The 23176-nt window shown below is 50.1% G+C and overlaps 8 protein-coding genes across 8 annotated transcripts; 3 read left to right on the plus strand and 5 right to left on the minus strand.

Annotated features, from left to right (window-relative positions):
- Nucleotides 1-6995: 6995 nt before the first annotated feature.
- Nucleotides 6996-7629, minus strand: CLAFUR5_04034 (uncharacterized protein; the record flags this gene model as incomplete). Its single annotated transcript, XM_047903182.1, has 3 exons — nt 6996-7370; nt 7399-7433; nt 7491-7629. The coding sequence occupies 3 exons, from the start codon at nt 7627-7629 to the stop codon at nt 6996-6998; spliced, it is 549 nt and encodes a 182-aa protein (XP_047761213.1).
- A 677-nt stretch (nt 7630-8306) lies between these two features.
- CLAFUR5_04035 (C6 finger domain transcription factor adaR) lies at nt 8307-10485 on the plus strand (the record flags this gene model as incomplete). The annotated part of the gene is made up of 3 exons (XM_047903183.1): nt 8307-9293; nt 9345-9654; nt 9689-10485. 3 exons carry the CDS (start codon nt 8307-8309, stop codon nt 10483-10485), a joined length of 2094 nt encoding a protein of 697 aa, XP_047761212.1.
- A 989-nt stretch (nt 10486-11474) lies between these two features.
- On the minus strand, nt 11475-11840 carry CLAFUR5_04036 (uncharacterized protein; the record flags this gene model as incomplete). The annotated part of the gene is made up of 1 exon (XM_047903184.1): nt 11475-11840. One exon carries the CDS (start codon nt 11838-11840, stop codon nt 11475-11477), a length of 366 nt encoding a protein of 121 aa, XP_047760971.1.
- Nucleotides 11841-14058: 2218 nt separating this feature from the next.
- CLAFUR5_04037 (uncharacterized protein) lies at nt 14059-15681 on the minus strand (the record flags this gene model as incomplete). The annotated part of the gene is made up of 1 exon (XM_047903185.1): nt 14059-15681. The coding sequence occupies one exon, from the start codon at nt 15679-15681 to the stop codon at nt 14059-14061; it is 1623 nt and encodes a 540-aa protein (XP_047760970.1).
- Nucleotides 15682-16430: 749 nt separating this feature from the next.
- Nucleotides 16431-17249, plus strand: CLAFUR5_04038 (uncharacterized protein; the record flags this gene model as incomplete). Its single annotated transcript, XM_047903186.1, has 1 exon — nt 16431-17249. One exon carries the CDS (start codon nt 16431-16433, stop codon nt 17247-17249), a length of 819 nt encoding a protein of 272 aa, XP_047760973.1.
- Nucleotides 17250-17324: 75 nt separating this feature from the next.
- On the plus strand, nt 17325-18188 carry CLAFUR5_04039 (uncharacterized protein; the record flags this gene model as incomplete). The annotated part of the gene is made up of 1 exon (XM_047903187.1): nt 17325-18188. One exon carries the CDS (start codon nt 17325-17327, stop codon nt 18186-18188), a length of 864 nt encoding a protein of 287 aa, XP_047760972.1.
- A 690-nt stretch (nt 18189-18878) lies between these two features.
- CLAFUR5_04040 (uncharacterized protein) lies at nt 18879-20184 on the minus strand (the record flags this gene model as incomplete). Its single annotated transcript, XM_047903188.1, has 2 exons — nt 18879-19118; nt 19219-20184. The coding sequence occupies 2 exons, from the start codon at nt 20182-20184 to the stop codon at nt 18879-18881; spliced, it is 1206 nt and encodes a 401-aa protein (XP_047760303.1).
- Nucleotides 20185-21367: 1183 nt separating this feature from the next.
- CLAFUR5_04041 (uncharacterized protein) lies at nt 21368-23076 on the minus strand (the record flags this gene model as incomplete). The annotated part of the gene is made up of 7 exons (XM_047903189.1): nt 21368-21591; nt 21647-21667; nt 21727-21875; nt 22065-22131; nt 22183-22191; nt 22239-22665; nt 22717-23076. 7 exons carry the CDS (start codon nt 23074-23076, stop codon nt 21368-21370), a joined length of 1257 nt encoding a protein of 418 aa, XP_047760205.1.
- Between the last annotated feature and the right edge of the window lie 100 nt (nt 23077-23176).

Consider the following 23176-nt stretch of genomic DNA (forward strand, 5'->3'; position numbering starts at 1 on the left):
ATAGGTAACACGGACCCTAATCGCGAGCTATATCCATTTATATTTATATTACTAGAAGACGCGTTAATATATAACGCGTCTAATATACTACTCTTCCCCCTAGAGCTAGAGCTCTATATACTAGAGGAGTCTAACTATATAGTTATAGAGAATCGAAAGCGCCTACGAACGGCCTACTTCTACTATATACTATACTAGATTATAGTCGCTAATATAATTATCGGCTAGATGTCCGGTATACGACCTAGAACACGCGCCTGTCGCGATAAGAGCGATCGAAGCCCTACACGAAGAGGTAATAGCCCTCTAAGGCGTGTTAATACTACTACCTCTATATACCGCGATAACCTTCCGCCCGAACCTTCTAACTACCGAGCCGCTATAAAATACCGCTTCTCCTAATAGTAGATCGAAGCTATAGCTAAGGAGTTTGCTAAAGCCCTAGCAACAGGCACATTCAGATAGGTAACAAAGGAAGAGAAGGATTAGGATACTTAGTAAGAGGAGGGACTTTAGCTACTACTACCGCTTAAGTAGGTATATAAATACAAACTAGACGAGCACGGTATACTAAAGAGCTTTAAGGCTAGGCTATACGTAAGAGGCGATTTATAAGGAACATACTTAGATATATACGCCGCTATACTACTAGTAAGTATATTCCGCCTCTACTATACTATAGCCGCGAGCTTCGACCTAGAAGCCGAACAATTCGATATTATTAACGCCTTCCTAAACTCGGACCTACTATATACTATATATCTATAACCACCTCCTAGAATCGATAGGCCATCCTATAGACACGCCCTTAAGCTAGTTAAGGCCCTCTACGGTCTAAAGGAGTCCCCTTTATTATAGTATAACTCCCTAATCGAGACGCTAGCCTCCCTTAGACTAGTACCCCTATCGGACTCCGAATATATCTACTATAACAACAAGGTTATGTTCTTCTTTTACGTTAACGACCTAGTTATACTCTACTACCGTAAGCATAAGGCCTATACTACTAATATTAAGTAGTAGCTACTTACTAAGTACGAGATATACGAGCTCGGTGATCTCTCCTAGTTCCTAGGAATCAAGGTTACGCGCGATAGAAACAAGCGCTTACTATAGCTCTCTTAAGAAGACTACATTAAGAAGCTAGCCGCCAAATTTAGTATATCTACGAATATACGCAAAACGACAGTACTAGTAGATTAACACCTTAATTAGACCGTTCTAGAGGGTTATTAACCCACCTCTATCGCCATCCTTACGTACTAATAACGTATAGGATCCCTTAACTTCGCCGCTATATATACGCGGCCTAACATCGCCTTTTCCTTATCTATACTATCGTAGTATCTAACTAAGCTAACTAAGACACACCTCAAGTTTATAGATCAGTACTTACGCTATCTCCTAGAGACTAAGAACCTCTACCTTATATATAGCGCTAGCAAACACATCACTAGCCTTTATAGCTAACTAGAGCACCTCGGTAGTAACTACGAGTTCTTTAGAGTATCGGACGCGTCCTACGGCATAAATAATGATAGGACTAGCTTAAATAGCTAGGTCTTTATACTGTTCGGTAGACTAGTAGATTATAAGGCATCTAAACAAATCACTGTTACTAAGTCCTTAATAGAGGCTAAGCTACTCGGGCTTTCGTAAGCCGCCTTAGAGCTTATATAGTAGGAACGAGTCTTCGCTAAGATATACCTTTAGTTCAATTAGCGTACCTATTTGTACTACGACAACACGTAGACTATCCGCCTTGTTAACTAATAAGGTCAAAAGCTGAATACGAAGCTACGCTACGTTAATATCTACTACTACTAGCTCCGATAGCGAGACTAGCGCGGAGACATTAAGGTTAAGTATCTTAGTACTAACGACATGCCTATAGACGGGCTGACTAAGCTGCTTCTACTATAGAAGCATAAGCACTTCGTTAAGCTACTTAATATAGCTAAGGAAGGCGTAGACCTACGTACCTTAGTACCCTCTATAGCCGTATTAGGAGGTAACGGGCTAATAGACGCCTAAGAAGCCCGTAGTAGCGGCCTTACCTTATCTCGAAACGAACACCGAACGGCTTCATCTTTACGGACACCTCTCTAGAAGCGCTAGTAGGCGCAAAACACGGCTACTAGTAGCTACTAATGCTATAGACGATAACGAAGCTAGGGCAAAGTATCTACTATTCACCGGTACGGCCCTAGCACTATTATTAATAGGTGTTTCTCGGACTCCTATTGGCTAATAGCGCAAGGGCGAGAAACACCCCTATTACTAGTAGTAGCGTACGCGCGCGACAAAAGTAGCGCGTCTAATTAGAAAGCGAGAAACGCCTCTAACTTGCTACTAGCAATAACACTACCACCTTGTCACTACATTATCCGCTGCTTTCGCACCTTATATATAGCACACACTTGCCCAAAACAAAAAGGTGTCACTAACCTAAGGTGATGACCTTTAAAAGTGTAGAAAGTAAGGCACCCCGAAGGTACCTTTTTAACTTTCTAATACCGTTGCTCCGGTATTACCTATTAGAGCCCTATTACACCTTATATAGTGCAAGCTCTGTCGTAGACAGCCTAGTACATTGCGACACTAACTAGTATCTTATACTCGTTAGGGGTAGAGCGAGCTCTCTTACTATTCGCCGGAGCGAAATAACTTAGTATAGAGTAATTATCGGACAATTTAATAAGTTGAGCGGACGACAATATATGTTTAAGTATACGATAGGACTAAGGCTACCCCTGGATGGAATTCAGGACCTCTAATGTTTACCGGTAGGTAAGATAATTATATACTTAAGTAAAAGTCCGTATAATGGGACTATTACCTAAGCTATCTTACCGGCAATAGTCACACATTCTATACTTTATTATATAGGTAACAATAGTAGAAGTGAAAGTGAGGAATAAGGGAAGGGGTACAAAGCTCACCTTACTCACCTCACCTTACTTTACTTAAAATAGCTGACTTACCCTTACTATAGTAGTAGCAATACTAAGGGCCTAACGTTACTGCTATAGGTAGGGGGGTAGTTATGACAGGGTGCACGCGATTATATAGGAATCAGCTCATTCACTCTAGCGCACGAGCTGAGGGGGTGTGTCGCGATCCGAGCGTATATATAGGCAACATCCTATTATTAAAACTTGGGGCTACGTACGCTAAGAATCAGGTGACTAATGAGTTACCTATAGCCTCTTTAAGAGCAACACTTGTCCATTCTAGATAGACATATACAATATATAACCTGCTTTTGAAACACCCTATATAAGCCCGTATAATAACTTCCTACACTTCTAACGTAATACCTACGGCTACCTTATAGGACTTTAGGATTAGTACTTCCTACTAATAGGCTATGGCCTGCCTAATAGCAGCAAATGTACATCTTATATAGGGCCGTTATATTGTGCCGTCTGTACGATGCCTTCCTTATCGCTTGATCTAAAGGAAGGGATGACTCCGATAATATAGAGGGTGTCGCTATAGATAGGGTTATAGCGGGAATGTCCGTAATAATGTCTTCGAGGACCTAGTCAACCTGCTTTAATACTAGGTGTATTCTTATTAGCTTGAACTATGTTTCGTAGTTCTCTCTTATTAGAACAGGTACTACTCTCTTTCTTATAAACCTAGTCTCGTTCTATATTTTTTGGGGTTTAAGGGATAGGTTAGCTACCCTTAGGTAAAAGGATATATTCGGTCGTACGCGATCGGATCGAAATAGGATAAAACGAACGCGAGGTTAATAGCGGAGAGGATGGCTATCCGCCGGGAAGAGGAGGAAAGTCGAAGGATTGTGTTAGTACTAAGACACTATAGCGTAACTCTCTTAGTAGAGGGGGTTTCTAAGACACTACGGCTCTCTTAGAATAGACAGTTAGTCGATACGAACGCGATGTCCGGAGAGCGACTCTTCTTAGTAAGATCGCCTACTTATCTAAGGTATTAGTATAGGCTCCCTAACTCGGAGTCTAATAGTGCCTTACTAGGCTCTTTTACGTCTTATATATACCTATAGTACGGCTGTAGCTTCCTATACAATGCGGGTACGGCCTCTAGTCTACCTTCCTTTTGTTCTAAAGAGGAATAACTCTAATACGACTTTATTAAGGGTGAAATACCGAGTTGCTAACCCGGGCTTATAACCTATTAAATAGGTACGAGTTACGTAGTAGTAGAAGACGGCGGATTATACGAAAGACAAAGAAGGACCTAATAGGATAGCGTGTATCTATATATAGTATCGCTAGTGTTAGTATAGGTAGATGCTAGGTGTCCGGATGTTTACTAGCCTATAGGCTAGTAAACCCTAGTCACGTGATCTAGTCACATAACACACCTACACCTATATGCTTGTCCTACGGCCTGTATATTCTTAACAGTTATAGGAATTTATAAATCGGGTATATAAAGATAAGAGAGAGTAGACCTATCTATTCTATTTCCTAACTTATACTATATTCTACTTACGCGGTCCGGATATATACTATCGCTAAGGATCGAGTTAAGCTAGTTCTAAAGTTCTAGGTTCTAAGGGTCTCCGGTTAGTAACTCGGCTAAGATAGAGGGCGTACGATATAGGTGTTACTATCGCTAAGTAGCGGCGGTAGGTCGTATACTTAAAGGTCGTAGGGGAGGGCGTCGAGAGGCCTCGTCGGCGTTCTCTATTATCGCGAATTAATCGTACGGTCTAGTACTATTGTACTATCTCGGGCGGTCTCGGTATTGTACGTAGAGGTTAGCTCTCTACTCGTAGGTCGGCGTAACTAACTATTACGGGCGAGAGTACTATAACAGGGTAGGGTAAAGACATATATAGTTACGCGAGCTATCTAAGAGAGCGCGAGAAGCGCGAGAAGATAAAGTCGCGCGAATCGAGCTAGCGGGTACTAGCGGCCGCTAGCGCGCGGGCGTACGGCCGACGATACTATATTACGAGGCAGTTCGTAAAAAGGGCTGTCTCGTAATAGTTACCGTCTTAGTACTAGGTACTAATATACTATTTACCTAGAAGGATAACGTAGGGTAGGAGCGCTATTCCGTCTATATAGATAGTCTTAATTACTATTACCTATTCTTTATTACCCTATTAAACGATCTTTCTCTTTCTACTACGCCTTTCTAAACCCGTAACGACGCTCTAAGACGTAATGATACCTATTATAAACCCTGTCTCGTCGAAGTTATAGGTGTCCTAGTCAAGGATACTATACTTCTCCTTTATATTACGTATAAGCAAGAACCACTTCTCGATAACGTCTAGATCTTCTATTAGGGCTCGCTAACGATCGTATCTACGTATTATACGAACCTTTAGCTCACGATGCCGCCTAATAAACCTGTCTGTCTAATTAAGACTAGCGGGCTTAAGACCCTTCTCTTATAGCAATAAATCGGCTATTGCTCGTATACTAGCCTTTAATAGCGGGAAACCTCTAAGATCTAGCTCGAGTATATACTTAAGTATCGCCCTCTCTTCTAGCTCTATAAGCTTCTTCGAATTGGGCTCGTAGTCACCCCGAGGAGGTCGTCTATTCAATCGATACCCTAGTGTAGTTCGAGACGCGTCGTATACCTTTGTAGCAAGTCGATTCGAGATTGTCGTATCGCGTTTCGTGGCCTGGACAGCTAAGGTCAGTTTGGCCTCGTTTGAAGACAATACACGCTGTAATGGTGGTTGTATAGCTATATCTGTAGAAGTGGTACAGTTCTTAGCAAAAGTGGCCCGCTCGGTAGTATAGCCCGCTCGGTAGTAAAGCACGTTATTAGTTATAGAGATTTTAATAACTGATCTAGGGTAATAACTTGCCCTATATAAGGGCTAGTAAGGCACTACTTTCCAAAAAACATAGTTTTTTACACCTTACAACTTATACCCTGTACTTTCAAATCGAGATCCCTAAGTTCACAGAATCTTCGATGTGTCTAGGAGCATCCCTTTGCAAACTCGTACACAAAAGTCTCTACCCTGGTTATACGGCTTTAAGCTGGATTGCGTTCACAGAATTGCCTATACAAGCTATGCAGCGACAGACCGGACTAGTTAGACTCTGTCGTTGTTAAGCAATGTTTAAAACTTAGACAGGGCCTCCGCACAGACTTGGACCGACAGAGTGTGTAAAGGGATCGACAAGACCGCCGATCGTGACCGAGAGACTTTTGAGTGCGGTGTAGCCGCTGAGATCGCCGAGAATGCGATACACCTCTTCTGATGCTTGATTGTTGGCGCCGAGTATATGGATGTGATGTCGAAGATTGACCGTCAGCCGCTCCAGGCGATTTTTCGCCGTGCTGAATGCATAGCCGATCTCCAACCCGTAGGTGGACCAGTCTCCCGTGAAGTAATTGGGGTAAACGAGCTCGAAAGATGTCAAGAGCGGACATGAGCTCAATATTAAAGCTACCGTCTCCTGGTCGCAAATGCAGTTAAAAAGCTGGACTGACTTAATGTTGGCATATGTCAATGCGGGATCTAGAGCACAACGCCCAAGCCAGAGCCCTCCCAGAGAGGCGGAGTGACGGTAAACGACATCCGTCACTGTGTCTAGTCTGAGCAGTGGTGCCGTGTGATGGAAAGAGCGAATCACGTCCCTGGTGGCTTTGTCTCGAAGAATGACCCGCTGAAGCGCTGGATGTGGCCTAGGTGCGTTGACGAGAGAGTTCTGTGTTGATCCGCGATCTGGTTGTATGCCCATAGCTCGTCACGCCACTTCGCGGAGTGCGGAGGTAAAAAGGCTGTCGTTATGTTGGCTTTGCCCGACGATATGAAGAACTTTCACTTTACGGCAGAGCAGCGCTAGGAGAGCGAATGCGGCGCTTTTAGAAGGGCCCAGTCAGCATGAAATCGAGAGAAGCTCGCATGAGCATCGGGGCGAAGCGCGGTCCATTGCAACACTCCGAGGCAACAACATGATACCGCACAAATAAGCGGGATACCTACCTGCTGGCTCCAGTCTCGATACCAGCGTGTAGGACATCATTCAGCTCGCCTGGAGGCAGGATTTTTTCCACGCTGCTGTGTATGGCAGACAAACACTGCTGATAGTACGGAGGAGCCTCATACGATGGAGCTTTGGCAATCGCTTCGTCTGAAACGTTGCTTGTAGCATCCCCATAGTCAACCCGCCCTTCAGATGCGTTGGCAAGAGATCTCTCCCATCGTAGTCGTAGTCATGGTAGCCATACTCATTGTAGTTGTCGGCATCCTCAGTTTCCAAATGTGTAGGATCCAGTACGATCTCGGTGACTAGTGGTACCCGACTTGGATTGATAGCAAGAGCCGCAAGAAAGAGCTGCGGACTGCTAAGCCGAGAACCAGGAAACACGCGATTGAAGATCGGTTCGACCAACCGATGCTACGGGATGTCAGTCAAGCCATTGGACTTGAGTCAGGACTAGTTGGGCTAGGATGCAATATCCTGGTGCAATGTCAGTCCGAGGAGTAGGGGTGTTTGCTTACAAAGATCGTGATGTACGAGAGACTGCAGCCAAGGTCGCGAGTGCGGCGGCGATATCGATATTGCAGAGTCGAGGTTTATCAAGATGATCGACAGCTGGTAGTCGCAGGTGATCCAGTATCAAGATGATGATCTCCTCGGGTAAGTCGAGCAGCATCGTGTTGTTGTCGTTGAACACAGAACAAGAATGACTGGACGCTGTGTACTGTGTACAGATGCTGGAGAAGGATCCCTGTTGTACGACCCTGCCAAGTACTGCTGCTGTCAATCAATTCTCATCAAAACTTGACCGCAAGTCAATTAATTCGTGTCGACGAGAGGAAGAGCGCGAAGATTGCTCCCTCCTCCTTTCACACAGCACAGCCTATGATGGCCCATACGTGCGACATGTATCATGGGTACGTCGTACAACAACATCCCTCGATCGTGGCTATCCTTGCTATCGCGTGTCGCCGGAACCTAGATCTATGACGCGGGCTGAGCTTTCCGATCTTGAAGGCTCTGAACGCGAACGCGGAAGGTGGCAGCAACAACGACAATGCATCAAGTACTCATCTCGATCACACTTCAGGCAGCAAGATACAGCCATATCAGGTCGGACATTCGGCCATGAGGAAGACGGCACGGAGCAATTCGACCGGTCGATGCTTCGAAACCCGCTGAGTCACTGCAAATATGAGCTAGCCTAGTCCAATCATCCTTCCCAAAGTCTGTATCGGTTTACGCGCCTCCCGAGGAACCAACACATTTCGTTCCCATCAACACGAAGGACTGCAGAACAAAGGCTCATGGCCACAACTTGAGCATCGAAAACTGGCCTGGGACTTCGCGGAAATGGACAATCAGAGAGACTCAAGCTCGCCAGGCGTACCGAACCACTCGCGGAGACAGTCTACAGGGCTCCATTTGGCCTGCAGAGAATGCCAGCGCAAGAATATCAAGTGTGATCGAACGTATCCATGTGGCCAGTGTACCAGATCAGGCCTGCGTTGTCAAAGCAGTACACGGAAGCCGCGCGCAAAGGCAGGCGCCAAGGCTGTCGACGCTGATCTTCGTAATCGCATAGCCAAGCTGGAACGACTTGTCGAAAGCTTTCAGGGAGATGAGAGCAGCAGCGATGCCCCATCCATCACACCAGCGACAAATGCGACGAAAAGTAGACATACTTCTATGACAGGACCGGAGAGTCTAGCCGTGAGGCAAAACTCTGACTCTCCTAGCAGCCCAATGGACACGGCTCTACCATACACAAATAAGTATGTTGCTGGAACATTCTGGTCGTCTCTGACTTCTGAAGTCAAAGCACTCGCGGATGCGTTTGAGGAGGACGGCCTACCCAGCGATGATGAGACCACAAGCCCGGAAACAACGCCTCCTTCAGCACCATATGCACTAGACTCTACGAACGGAGCATCAGCTGGGTATGAGCTGATTTTGTGTCCTCCTGGTGTGCTTTATGTAATGCCAGGAGCCCTCCAAGAACCCGCGCCCGAAAGATCTGCAGAGCTCATTCACAACTTCCTTGAGTATGTGGAGCCCAGCTATAAGATGTTTCACGTACCCACACTGGCAGCCTTTCTGCAACAAGGCCAGCCATACCTCCATCGAGCTCCGGATGCGCCTTGCAACAAAGCTTTGAGGGCGTCGGTGTACTTTGCTGGAATTAATGCTCATACCGAAGAAGAGTGTCAAGAAACTTATGGCAAGCCTTTGAACCAGATGGTGCAAGAGTTTCGGCGGAACGTAGATGTAGCTCTCTACCAGGCGGATCCTATGAACACGACTGAGACTGCTACGTTGCAAGCTTTGGTGCTTTACGTGGCAAGTTCAGATAGATTGATATGGCCGGGTGCAGAGCTGACGATGCGATAGGCAAGCGTGCGAGTCATGGACCCAAGCCGGCGAGCATGGTCTCTGATTGGTCTTCTTGTACGTATTGCTCGTGCCATGGGCATACATCGTGAGATTGCAGGCGAATCACCATTTCTGGCCGAGATTCGGAGGCGTCTATGGTACAACATCGTCTTTCTGGATTGCTATGCTTCGGTCGATCGAGGCTCAGAACCAGCCATTCACCCGGAAACATTCTCGCGACTGCTCCCCATGAACGTCAACGATGCTGACTTCGGCGAGTACTCACTCAGCGTTAATAACACCGCGGGAAGGCATCACCGACACCTCCGTGTCACTGATCGCAATGGAAGGCTCCATACTAGCTCTGAAATTCTCCTTACCAGAAGACAGCACTGCGGGGCCCGCGCAGTCTTGGCAAACCCGGCTGGAACTTGCCTACGAGTATCAGCGCAGTGTGAACGACAAGTTCATCCGACATTGCGATCCTACTAACATGAAACACCACATGATGATAATCGGAACAGGCACTGCGGCCACTAATGCGATGATCCTGCGAGCAGTGCGACCGATACAGATCCATCCGAATAGCGTACCGCCGCGAGTCGACAGTCCTTGGGTCATGGAACTTGCATTGAATATCCTCCGCCACGCCAACGCATCTTGGGAACAGACGGTAGGACGCTGGCGTCGAATGCCCTGGGTACCATGGCACGCCATCGGCGTAGCCCTCGCAGGCCTCTGCTCCATCCGCGGTACAGACCAAGCAAACGAAGCCTGTGTCCTCGTCGAACAAGCCATGTCCCGCTACGGCGCGAACGTCGCCGACAGCCCCACTGGAATGCTCTGGCGACCGATTGAGAAGCTATACAAGAAAGCCAAAGCTTTCAGAGATCAGTCAGATGTCCTGGTTCCAGTGTCGGCACCAGCACCAATTCCTGCCAAGGTGGACCCAGGATGGGAAGCACCGATACCACAGCAGCCACTGACTATGCAATCGTCTCCGGCAGCTCCTATGAATCCGCTGGGTATGCCGGCCGATGTGTTTAATTTTCCGCCTGATATGCAGGCTAGTTTGCCGAGTGATAATAGTTGGCTTGATTGGGAGTCGATTTTGAAGGATATGGATGACATCAAGGCGGATGATATGCAGTGGATGTAATTATGGTCGTTTTGGATGCGGGAACCCCACTCAATCTGGATCTGGATTAATGCCTTGGGAATGTCTTTGGGAAATCACAGCTCAGCGATATCTGACACAGGAGTGACTGGAGACGTATTACGGTTGATCGAAGGGTTCCGCATTTGCACGATACTGAATGAGGCTGCCCACGTTCCGAGGATACGTGGCATACGATTGACAGCAAAGTCCGCCTTTTCGAATGGACGCCGGGTCAACAGAGCCAGCCACCTACACAAGAGCCGCAGTATCTCTCCACTGCTGAGAAAGCAACAACAAAACGTGTTGATCGCCAGGGAGATAGAATTCCTACCGCTCGCCCTCTCTCGAGCGCTTTAAGAATTAATTCGCTGTCGTTGTCCTTTTGCGAAAGCACAACGGCCAAGTCCTTCCTCCCATGGCCATCGGAAGCATACCGGAAGCTGGCTTTTGACTGCGGATCGGAACTTTGCTTGGAAGACTTGCCTAGCGCGCACCTGTACCCGGCGACTGGCTCGCTCGCGATGTCTTCCACCTCGAGCATTGTACTGATTTGACAAAGACGAGATGAGCCTTTGCTGTTCACGAGCCGCTTCTTTCCCGCTACCACAGCTTGTGGACAACTGTGACTTCAGCATCGCCTATTGATTTTGTGGCATAGATCATAGCGCAGGTCTTGAGACGTGAGGAGTCAGTCTATGCGAAGTCACTTCTGAGCCTCTGCTGGACCGCTATGAATTCAGGCCTCGACTCGCAGGCCGCGCTGCTCTTGCGACAATCCTGGCAGCATCTTGTCTCCTCGACACAGCAAGAAGCCGCTCGGACTCCAGTCGCACATCTACCAGCTCGGCATTCCATCGTGCCATCAAGTCTCGTCTCGAGGTGCCATCGCCTTCTGATGTGGCACTCCTCGTGGATGGGCCCTGCGGAGTTCCCATTACTACACTTGGTTCGGTGGGATCTTGGTAGCCGTTGCCGTCGATTGTAGCCACTCAAGTCAGTATACGTGGCCTTGCAGAGGCAGTCCGGATGTGGTGTTGCTCTTCCGCCGCCGTATTGTGGGTCGTTGCGAAGCCATCGTCTGGGTGGTCCATGCCTATGAAAACATCGAGCTCATCTGGGTCTGCTATATTCTCAGCTGCTGCGGCTTCTTGTAGCTCTCGCAAATGAGCCTCGGCCTCATTCAGCACATCGAATGCGTTCCGGACATGCGCAAAATGCTCTCTATCAAATGCATCTGCTGGGCTTTGCTCGACTCCGTCATTGCGGACTCCATCGTCCTCATATGTCAAGATGAATCTCCATCGCATCCTAGCATACGAATCGGGCAGGCCAGAGAAGCCAGTCGCGCACTTCATCGATGCGACGATGGGCCTCGCCCAATTCGAGCAGCTTTTGCTGACGGCTAGGGTTCTGGAAATTGTCACATTCCGCACTTCTGCCGGGCGGTAGTTGTACGTTAGATGCTGGAGCTTGCACAGGACTGGGATCAAGAACCCCGTGCCTGATCAGGGTGGGCTCAACGGTGGCATAGCACCTGGCCATCCGAAAGCGAAATATCTCTTCCCCTAGCGACGCCTCGTGATCCCAGGATAAGAATATGCACCCATCCGATTCCACTGCCCTGGCTGACCCTAGCTCACAAGGGGGCTTCTGCACTCTCCGTAATCTTTGCTTCTTTTCAACCTTCCAACAATCCACCGCAACGCGTAAAGCCTCCGCGAAGACCCTCGGCATAACGTTCTCGTCCGGATCAGAAGCTCTAGCGTTCCGAATGAAACCTCGAACTGCCCTCAGCAAAATCGGCTCACCTTCAGCCTGCTGAGTCACTGCATTCTCGAGTCTCAACTCCTGTGCACGTACCCTTAGCAACAACTTGCCTTGGTCCATGAGACACATTGACCGTTCCTTTTGCAGTTTGGACAAGAGCATCTCGTTGTCTGTCAGGTCACTTACTCCCCGTGTCTGGGCTTTCTGGTTGCGATATGCCAAATGCTCCATCTGGGCCAGACAAATGGCCTCTTGGTCCATAAGGTCCCTTAGTACCGCTCGTTCCTGGTCTATGTTGTGTTTGGCGTCTGTACGGACTCTTTCCGCCTCGATCATTTTGCTCAAGAGGTCTCCAAACTCGTCGAATTGGCACTGGCTGCGATCTGAACTAAAGGAGTCCGTCGAAAGACTGCCTTCTGCATGGACTGCAACGTCGTTGGTTGAATCAGTTTTCTCTGCGTGGTCTTGGGCCGCCTCGCCGCTCATGCCTGGCGTATCGCGGGGACTGTACCATTGCTTTCGAAGCATGCGACCGGTCCTTCGACTCGCATGTGTCCCTCTTCTCCAGTCGATCACTGAGTAGCCCAGTCTTTTTGGATTCTCCACACGGCCTATGCGGCACAGCCTGAAGAGCTCGCGCATGAATGGTCGCCATTGTCGCACATCGATTGCTGTGGGCAAGTTACTAAATGCCTTCCACCGGGCTCGAGGCCTGCGAGATCGTACCCTGCTAAATAAACGACACATCGGCTTCTGACTGCTTTTCGATGTGTGCTCCTGATCGCGAAAGGATGGGACCGCAACGTGGACTGTAAGCTCGAATGCTTGGCAGCTTTCGGTATTCTTTGTTGCAAGGCCGGATTAGGCTGCATGGTTTGTCGAGCTTTGTTTGACATGTCAATCTAGTTCCCCGCTCGTTCTGAGCGGGACACTGTTCTGACAATGTGGCTTGACTCTGGACTGCGACACCTTGTGGTTGTAATGATCGCGACCCTCGCACGTGACTTGCATGTGCGATGCATTCCATTCACCGATCGAGGGTGGGGCCAATCAATTTCTGCGCCTCGTCCGCTCCCGGCGCACTAGCTGCCGTACCCGCGCACCGACTTCCACCTCTCCGAACGGGTACACCCTCTTCGCCTCTCAAACGCACGTTGCACATAGCGAGCTCTCGGAAAGTCACCCACCAACCTTTCTCGCTGTGAGATCCAGCCGGTGATTGCATATTGTGGACACCTCCTCCACACGATGCGACAAGTTTCTTGATTTGCAAGAAATCCAGGAATACGTCTCAAGGACACCTATCTTGAACATGGCAGTGGCAGACTATCATGACGTCCGGGTTTGTTATGATTTTGGGGTTTGGGATGTTTGGGTCTCACGGCTTAGAATGGTTGACATTGAAATGAGATGAGATGATGGTCCTGGTGTTGGTCGGTTCACGGTTGTACGAGATACCCCGGCCCGACAAAGGAGGCCTCACAGGCTGTATAGATAATACCACGAACAAAGATCGACATCGGAATCGCACTTTCCTTTGCGCTGTGGTCTATGTGAAGTGTGCTCAACGTTGTAAACAGGAGGTGGGTCCCTTTGCTATAGCGCTGCGTTGGAATGCACATTCTATCCTCTATGCCTTTGCTGTCGCCCTCAATAGTGAGCTGCTCGGGTTTCCGATGTACTGACGTGCCCTAGCTTTGAGTCCTTGCACGACGCTGGTAACATCGAGCACCCGTTGATCTCGCTGTCTCGGTATGTTGAACCTTGTTACAAGGCTCGCTTCTCCATGCATGACCCTACCGCATCTCACCAGCGCGAATGCCGTGGCTTCGTATTAGGATCCAGCTGCTGTATCTGCCTTTCGAGGTCCTTGCGAACTACGACCAATTCTGCTTGCCATCTGTCCACAAGATCATGATGGTCGACGTGGCTGCCTTCGGATGGGACACTCCTAGCAGATGAGCCCGAGTCTACTGCTGCAATCTCGCTCGGCGGCTGTTTCTCACGATAGCCACCGCCGTGGGCCGTCCTTAGCCAAGCATGAATGCCCGGAGCTCTCGCAGCGCTTGCGAACTTCCTGTCTTTTCGAGCCAGCGACTTCTCACTGTCGGTGAAAGCATCTTCTGCGTGATCTAAGATTCCCAACAGATCAGTCTCCCCGGGATCGGCCACTCGATCCTCCAAAGCTTGATTTCGCAGTCTGATATACTCAGCATCAGCTCGCGTTACTGCCTTGTTCGCTTCTTGGAACTTCCGCATGTACTCGCGATCGTATGCATCTGCTGGACTGGCATGGCTATCATTCGCTGGCCCCAGCTCTGCCGCATATGTCATCAAGAATTTGTCTCGACCAGTCTGATATGTGTCTTTCAGGCCTATCAAAAGCCAATGGTGGGCATCGTAGACCTGCCGCCGAGCGGAGGCAAGATGAAAGCGTAGCTTATCAGCAGATCCTTGTGCCAAGCCGAGATTGTGCTTTCGCACCGACTGCTCTTCAGCTTCGCTATCTTCTTCAAGCTGAATGACACCTAGCTCGACGAGCAATGGCTCCATGGTCCGATACATTCGGGACATCTTCTCGCGGAAGTTATGCTCCAGCATTGTCTGTAAGTACCAGTCAAGGAGTTCGGGCTTGTCACAGCCTTTTGCAACTGGTAGTGTTTGCTGACCCGGCCGAATCCAGGCGTGCTCACGGGACTGACGCAGAAACACTTGCCCAAAGTCTGCGGCAAATCGGATCGCTTGTGCATATTCGCGGGTGACAACAAGCTCGTCCGTACTATCTCGTCGCACTCTTCGGGGGAAGCCTTGAGTCGCTCGGAACAGTCGCGGCTCTCCTTCATGTAACTCCTGGCATGCGCTCTCATACTCTGTCTGTACAAGTGATAGTTGACTTAGGACCGCCTCTTGATCCTCTATTGCGGTCTCAAGCATGCTTGCAAAGCGCGCTGCAAGTCTCGCATTATCGTTGCCGTGAATCGAGTCGGGCATGTGTACCAATGCTTGGCGTCTAGCAACGTGCGTCTGCTGAGCAGTAGCCGTCATCATATCACACCGTAGCAATTTCAGTCTCTGGCGAGCTTGATCGATCCCTGCGACGGCTTTCACTCGTCGGCGCTCAGTTTCCAACAGATAAGTCAAAAGCTCGAGAAAGTTGCCGTGCTCCGTCAGCGAATGCTCGGACGAGAAAGACTTCAGAGAATCGTTTCCACGTCCGGCTCGAGATCCCTTGATTTCAGATATCGACTCAAGGTCCATTGGCCGTCTGGGACCGGGCGTGGCCATGTTTTGGCTCGAAGTGCCTTTCACAGGTGCAATATCTGACTTGGGCGATGGCCGTAGGTCTTGGTGATAGCCGACAGCAGTAGTCCAGGAGGCGTCCTGCTTCCGCAACTTTCGAAACACAATGTCCCACCGAAACGTTAGCATGCGAAATATTCCCCTTGCTATGAATCCCCATGACCGAAAGGGCTCGAAGAATCTTGCGTGACGAAAGGCGCGTTGCTTGCGTCGAGAGCTCGTTCGCATCAAGCGGCCGTCGGCTCTACACATGACTCACATACGACCAGATGCAAAGATGATCGTGAATATCTCGAAGCCTGGAATTCTGCCATGGGAGTTCGGCTTTGTTTCACGGCTGCAATGGGCAGTCTCATCATGCTGCTTTGTCCTGCAACAAATGTGTGACATCATCCTTTCTACCGCCGAGATCTGTGTATTGATTCTCTACGCTGGTGTGCGCCCGGTCAGTGCAGGCTATAGCCTACTATCGTGAAGCTTTGCCTTGGCTCCACAGCCGTGCACTACAGGTCATTCACTTGCAACGTTCGCACGTGACCAACCGACCGGTGAAATCCTTACCAACATGTGTGCTTATTCAGCTTTCTTTGAAAGACGATCCCATACCAGTGACTTGAATTCTCCGATCAAGCACTTTCTGCACAACATCATTTGTTGCACTGACGGTGCCTCCCTTACGCACCAACGCATTCTCGGCAAATCGTAATCCTGCTAGACAACCACTGGACCTTATTCCCGCTGGCGACTCACCTTTAGCAATCGTCGTGCAGACTCGGAGACTCACAGGTTCGTGAGGAAATACCTAAGTCTCTATGCGGCACTGCTAACATTCTCACGTCAGGCCCACAACACTCGCATCAATGCGACCGTAGGTGATCATGCCTATTAAGGAAGATCCTATCGACCGACACATTAGAGATGTGGCAGACCTACTTGCGAAGCACTCGACAGGTCCGATGATGGCCGATCTGATACACAAGCTCGACGGACTAGACAAGGACGCCACGAGGGTCGAGGAAAAGCAACTCGACGACCTCCTGATGCACCTATACCGAAAGGAGGGCAGAGAACCACCTTGCTTCATACATGACTGTATTCAGGCTGCTCAAACAGTCGTGGGTCTTGAGCGCTGTAGTGCCCTCCGACCCTGGCAGCTTCGCAACTTTGTCACATTCATAACCCATCAGCTTCAGATCGCCAACGGACAGCTTCGAGATGAACTTACAAAAGCTGGCTGGGATCAGGACGAAAGCAGTAATCGAGACATCATCGTCCCCGGCAACATTGTCTGGGCCTTCGTTCTCGAGCCGATCTTGAATGACTCGGACACAAACACGACTGGCGTCCGCATCTCGACCCCAGTTGGCATCTTCTACCTCAAGCACTACTTGGTTATTGTACTACAAAAAGGCGCAAGAGAGTTCTCGTTCATCAAGTTAACAAGTGGTGGCGGTAATGCAGGCTTGAAGTGGACAACCATTGACCGCATCGTCCAGAAAAAGAAGATCAACAAGCATGATCCAGCGATGGAACATTTCCGGACCTATCTTGCACACGAGACTCAGCTCCACCGAGATGAATGTGAACCATACTCGCCCATAGAGATCACTGCCAACGATAAGACCATTACCTGGAAGGCAAGCTCAGTCGGCTACACAATGCCCAAATCACAGTCATTCGCAGGCCTCTATGCGTAGACAGGGCTTCGACTCGAACTCCCACAGCTGAAGAACTTGTATGGCATCATCGGCTGGGAGTGGGACGAGAAATACATGAAGTCGGTGGCCCACGGCGAGAAGAACATTCGAAATGTGGAACCAGATACACGGCCAATTCACTTTTGGCCCTACGAGAAGCTTGACGATCGGACACATGAAGCTACCGCCATGAACCGCGCGACTGTCACCCCGTCGCAGTCGACTGGCCCTGCCGAGGAGACCCAGGAGGAATGGTTCAGACGCGTGCATGCTGAAGGTGTCCGGAAGTATGGTGTGGACCTCACTATGGCCAAGGAGACTGCAGATGCAACACCGCATCAGACTACCGAGCTCTCAAGCAGCGAGCAAGTCACGGTCCCTTCCCAAACATCTCCCAGCGTGGCCGCACAACATCGTGATGGCTTCTCTTCCAGCGCACAAGAGCCTCCTGCTATCCCAGGGTCGCTTGCAGACGTACTCGAGCCAGGAGACATACAATCTAGCGCTGGTGCGGCTGTCGATTCTAGTCCCGTCGAGGGAGACGTGTCTCAGCATTTGACAAGCACTGACGCCGAGATTACTGCGGAAGAGTACTCAACAGTGGACCGAAACAATCGTAGCAAGCATTTCCAGAGCGCCGAAAAGACCAGACTGTCAGATCCGATTCGAAACAGATTTGCCGCGCTCACGAAGCGCAAACTTGGAGGAGACAAGAAAGGACAGCGAGCCAACGAAGAGTCAGAAGCCACTGAGCCACAAGCGAAGAAAGCCAAGCTCAACAAGAATAAGGGCGCCCCATCTACCGCCTCGGAAAAGGCAATGACTCAACAGCGGGAAGGCAAACACACGACCATCACAGATCCGTTCAGGCAACTCACCAGCGGTCCAAATCACAATGCGGGCAACGAGTTTACTAGCCCCGGACGGGTCAGCAGGTGAAGTGCAGCGTCAGCTGATTGCACGCCACGGGCATGTTCCAACACTCGATGGAGTCCAAGACCACGTGTCAGCAGCTCGGTCTCGCAAACTACTGTTGTCAACTCGTGTGTGTTTGGCGTCAACCCTGAGCGCAAAAGCTGCGCACCGCTGTCACTCTACAACATCAACCTGATAGCCTCCCGCTATCGTACGCTCGGTGATATAGGGAAGGGACTTTCTTCACTCAGGCCGACGGGCGGTTACCTTGCGTTCCTGCGGTATGATCAGCTTACAGAGTCTTGCCGGAAGAGGATCTAGGGTCTGGTATATGGCGTTGTTTGCTTTGAGCAACCCGAGAGATACCCCGAGGCGACTTTGGGGAAATTACTGATGACAGTATGCATATGTGACTGTGCGTCAGGTCAGGCATGACCTTGTACAATCCCAGGTAGTTTGTATGACCCAGGGTCCATGTCGCTCAGAAGGCATAGAGTCGCCCAGTACCATCGACACGAACTCATGCACACCACAATGCATGAGCTGAAACGACTTCGCTCGCCTCGGAGTGCTCTTCAGACTGACCCATGCTGCCGTCGACAATTGGACACAAGTCTTCAGCATCATGCACCTTGCATCTGGAACATCCAACGAGATCCCGGAACACAGAACTCACAACTCCGCACAAACACCAGCCGCCTCCCTCCAATCTGGTCAGATCTCTTCAGCGACTTCCTGCAACAACGCCATCTTCTCCCACTGTCTTTCAATGGTCATGCCTTCTCCTATCTTATCCTCGAATGTGGCAAAGCCACACTGTGGTGAAATTGCCAGATTTGCTGCTAGTACCGCTTGTATAGACTCGCCGTGAGCAGTCGCCAGCACTTTGGCAGCTTCGTGAATGCGAGCCTCCAGCATCTCTTTATTCTCCAGGGCTCCGTCTTTGGTGCTTACCTGTCCCCTCCGGTTAGCTATGTGTCAATGGGATCATGCAAGGGATGATTCTACTATGTTGCAGGAGAGTCATTGAACATCTGCGTTAGGTATTGCTTACCAGGCCCAGAACCACCGCTTTGTCCCGCGGCAAGTGCTGTAGTGGACTGAAGTCACCATGCTCCGGACGGTCCCACTCGAGCAGGAACAGCTGATATGCAGATTCCTTGAACATTCTCTCTACAAGGATGTTGTATCCTCCCTGTAGCGTGGCAATGCCAGGTATGTTGCCTCGACACATATGATGGCCAATGTTGAGAACATGAGGCAAGCTTTGAAGCATGCGATTATGCGCCGCGATGTGGAGACCGACCAGGTCCTCAACATCTGTACCGTGCTGACGGAGGACTGGAGCCCATGCAAATTCACCCTCTGTGTAGATCATGGCTAGCAATAGATCGTCGACCTGGATGCTGCGAACACCCTCGTTGTATACATCTATGATCTCTTCGTGAAGTGCATCGGCGATGTCCGCGAGATAAGCCTCGTCGTTAGTGTAGCCGGACGACTCTGTGTAAGGTTTCTCAAGCATCTCATGCCACCACGTAGGCGTCAGTACAGTCACCTTAGCATGTCGCCATTGCTCGCGTGGAAGCTTGTTCCTAAGACGCAGCCACCCGTCCATATAGGCGCTCTTGATCCGCTCGATCTTCCCGACAGCGATCTTGGCCATGCGGGCCGTGCGTCCCATGTTCTTGAGCCATTCGTTGACAGGGAACCCCAGACGCCACATGCCACTGTCGAAACGGACTGGTTCGAACTTGAAGCCAGACAATGAATCGAAAAGGCCATCCCAAAAGGCCATTCGCTCGAATTCGCCTGTGATGATGGTAGTGATGCCTCGGTCCAGCTGTTGCTTTACGACGCCTTTCAACGCTTTTGCTCGCCAGGCTTCAATCGCAGACATCTGCTGCTCCGTACCGCCATGGTAGCGATCGATGTCTTCGAGGATGTGGTCTTGTGCTTCCTTGAGAGGTCCAGGGCGGATCAGAGAGCCAATGTGGTCGACTCGGTAGGGAGGAGACATTGTGAAAGCTCGTCACGATGGAAGCATATGCAGTGCATCGCTCATCGTTTAAATACACGATGAAGTCCGACGAAGACGCAGAAGAAGCACAATGAGTTGAGGGGTACGGCCGATAAGAGGCGAAGAGGGGATTTCATTGTCATTACTCGTCCACGTATGCGGATCCGCAGAGCGCCTATGTTATTGAAAAGTGGACCGTATGATTTGTGGATCGAAGGCTCGATGACCCCGGCTGATGAACTTGAAAGGCTGTACCATGTGATATATCGCGGCGCAAGACACCCTTTCAGTTCTTCCTGTTCTCCGCAGCTGACATCAAAGGCTATGGGACAGTATTCTAAAATCGCAAATAGGTGAGGCAGCGACAGGGGTAAGATCTCCAGATCTAAACTGCTCTCGCGATTCTATAATAGTAAGAACGAGTCGGAAGAGCCTATGCTTAATATTGGCGAGATACTTTACCTCGTCTTTGCCCAAGCAGCGTCTTCGTATATCCTAGCAAGAGTAGAAGCTCGCAAAGCAAGAGCAGTTTCTAGACGTCGGGAGATCCGGCGCAAGAGCCCCTGGATTCTCACGAAAATCTACCCCGGTAGCTGTTTCACCCATTTACGATGTAAGAATACGGCAATACCAGGTAGTCGTGCACGTATGTCGGAAATGTGGTCCGCCGGCAAACCTTGGGTTTGAGAGCAAGTGTTGGCGTTGTGGTCGGAGCAAGGGTACTGTGAAGCAATCTCCCGAAGGAGGGCTTGCAAACGAGCTTGAACACTGCTCTACTGGGATCGTTGCGCTGCGTTGAAAAATACTGCAGAATTGGTATGCCTACGGCACTTGCTTGAGCGTGCCACATCCCACTATTCCCGGCCAGCATCCGGCCGTGCTATGCATGACGTCCGGAGGCTTGCTTGTATGTCGGAGACGTGCTGACAATTCCCATCCTGAAGAGTGCGAATCCTGCTTTTGCACTGCCGTCCAGCTGGGTATGGTCTCTATCAACGTCAGACTTGTTACGATTAGAGATATGGCATCGCTACCATGAACATGGACAGCGATTGATCGACTCTACACACTTAGTAACAGGAATCCGATCAAGCCGAAAAGGCCGTGGCATTTGCGATGTATTTGAGGATCTCGCTATGCCAGAACGACAATAGTAGCGACAGCTCCGGCAAACACCAACCATTTACGCAACAAATGCCTTGGGTGCGAGTGCCGCAGCATCGGTTGCCCGCGCCTCAACCAATGTCGTGAAGTCTGCCGCAGTGGTCGATGATGGAATGGGTGGCAGCGTAGCATCCTCCAGGATCGAAGTTGATGCTGGTGCCGTCGCAGCATCCGTTGGCTTGGGTTTCTGAGCCGCGGCAGCTTGGGCGTCATTGTCTGCCTTACGGTAGTATCCGCTGGAGCCTGTGAGATGAGAGTCAGTTCTGCCTTCACGACCCGACTCGTGATCTTGACATACCGCTTCCGCCGCTATAGCCGCCTGTGCATCAGAGTCAGTCAGAGATGACATTGATGGATATATCTTTCGAGGCTACTGACCATAACCTCCTCCGCCAGAACTTCCACCGTACGAACCACCTCCACCAGAGTAAGAGCCGCCTCCTGAGCCACCAGAACTTCCACCGCTGCCCCCATATCCTCCTGAGTAACCTGAGTAGTCACCTGGGCTGTTGCCATAACCACCGTCACTAAAGTCTAGGTCAGCTGGGATGATCTTCAAGAGTACGATGTTGACGAAAGGGTTTCCCTTGCCACCCAAGGACTCGGCATCGGCAGTGATTTCGTTACGTGCAACTAGCAGAGCAAAGCAGAGGAGCCTTCGCGAGGCAGTGTTGCATCATGCTCCTCTTGAGGAAGACAAAGGAAAGATTGCTTACATGTAGGATCCTCCTGATCCACCCGAACCACCCGATCCCCCACTGTAACCTGAGTAGCCGGAATAACCTAGCATCAATCAGTCATGAGCGTAACAACATCAAGCTAAGCGTGTTGTACCACCTCCACCTATCTCGAGTCAGCGAAGACCAAACAAAAGCGAGAACATGACTTACCACCACCTCCACCACCGCCTCCGCCTCCTCCGCCGCCACCACCGCCTCCTCCTTGACCACAGTTACCCGGTGCACTGCTTCCTCTCTGGAACAGCTGCACCTCCGATCGTCGACGGGCAACAAGACCATTCGAAACCTTCCCTCCAGCCTTGTTCCAGCGAGGAAGCTCCGCGGCAGCCACAGTATTCGGGTCTTCCCCATTATTGATACGTCGGACGAGGGAAGACCCCGCCATGCCATCCTGGCCACAGCCAACGTTGTAAGTCCAGGACACTAGGGCACCATACTGGTTGTCGTTCAAGCACTTGGAAAGAGAGTTGGTGAGGCAGGTGGCGTATTGCTGAATGTCACGAGCAAAGAGCTGTTGGGCGCTTTGTTCGGACAGTGGCCACTGTACATCTTGACATTGGGCGTTGTTGGGTTTGCACTTTGTGGAGGTCCGTTAGAAAGTGAGCATGGCAGACCGAAAGCCACATACCCTATGCCCGTAGCCTACAGTCCAGTAGCCGTAGCCATCATTGTATGGACGAGCCATGAACTTCTCATAACCCTGGATGAGCTGTGTTGCTGCTTGATTGATGCCATTTGCAGCGTGGGTCGTAGCAACGAACGCCGCAAGGGCGAGTGTTCTTTTGGAGTGCATACTGAATTCAGTCTGATCGATCTGACGTCCTGTCACGCCAGGAGTGGTCGGCACTGAGCGCTGAAGTACTATATACGCATATCGGTCTGGTCGGCTTGGAATTGTCTGTTCGACTTCGGCGGCTTGGTCGCACCACGTTGTGCAATCCAGTTCAGGTCGTCTATGCAGGCCACTATGACTTTCCTCGAACGGCATGGATGTGCAATGTTACATCGCGCAAGCGACGACTGAAAGCTGTTTCTTGATTATACTTTGGCTGTTCGATGCCAGCAACTGAATCCAAGCAATGCCTCGC

The sequence above is a fragment of the Fulvia fulva genome, chromosome 4, assembly GCF_020509005.1.
Source record: "Fulvia fulva chromosome 4, complete sequence".
In the NCBI taxonomy this organism is placed as follows: Eukaryota; Fungi; Ascomycota; class Dothideomycetes; order Mycosphaerellales; family Mycosphaerellaceae; genus Fulvia; species Fulvia fulva.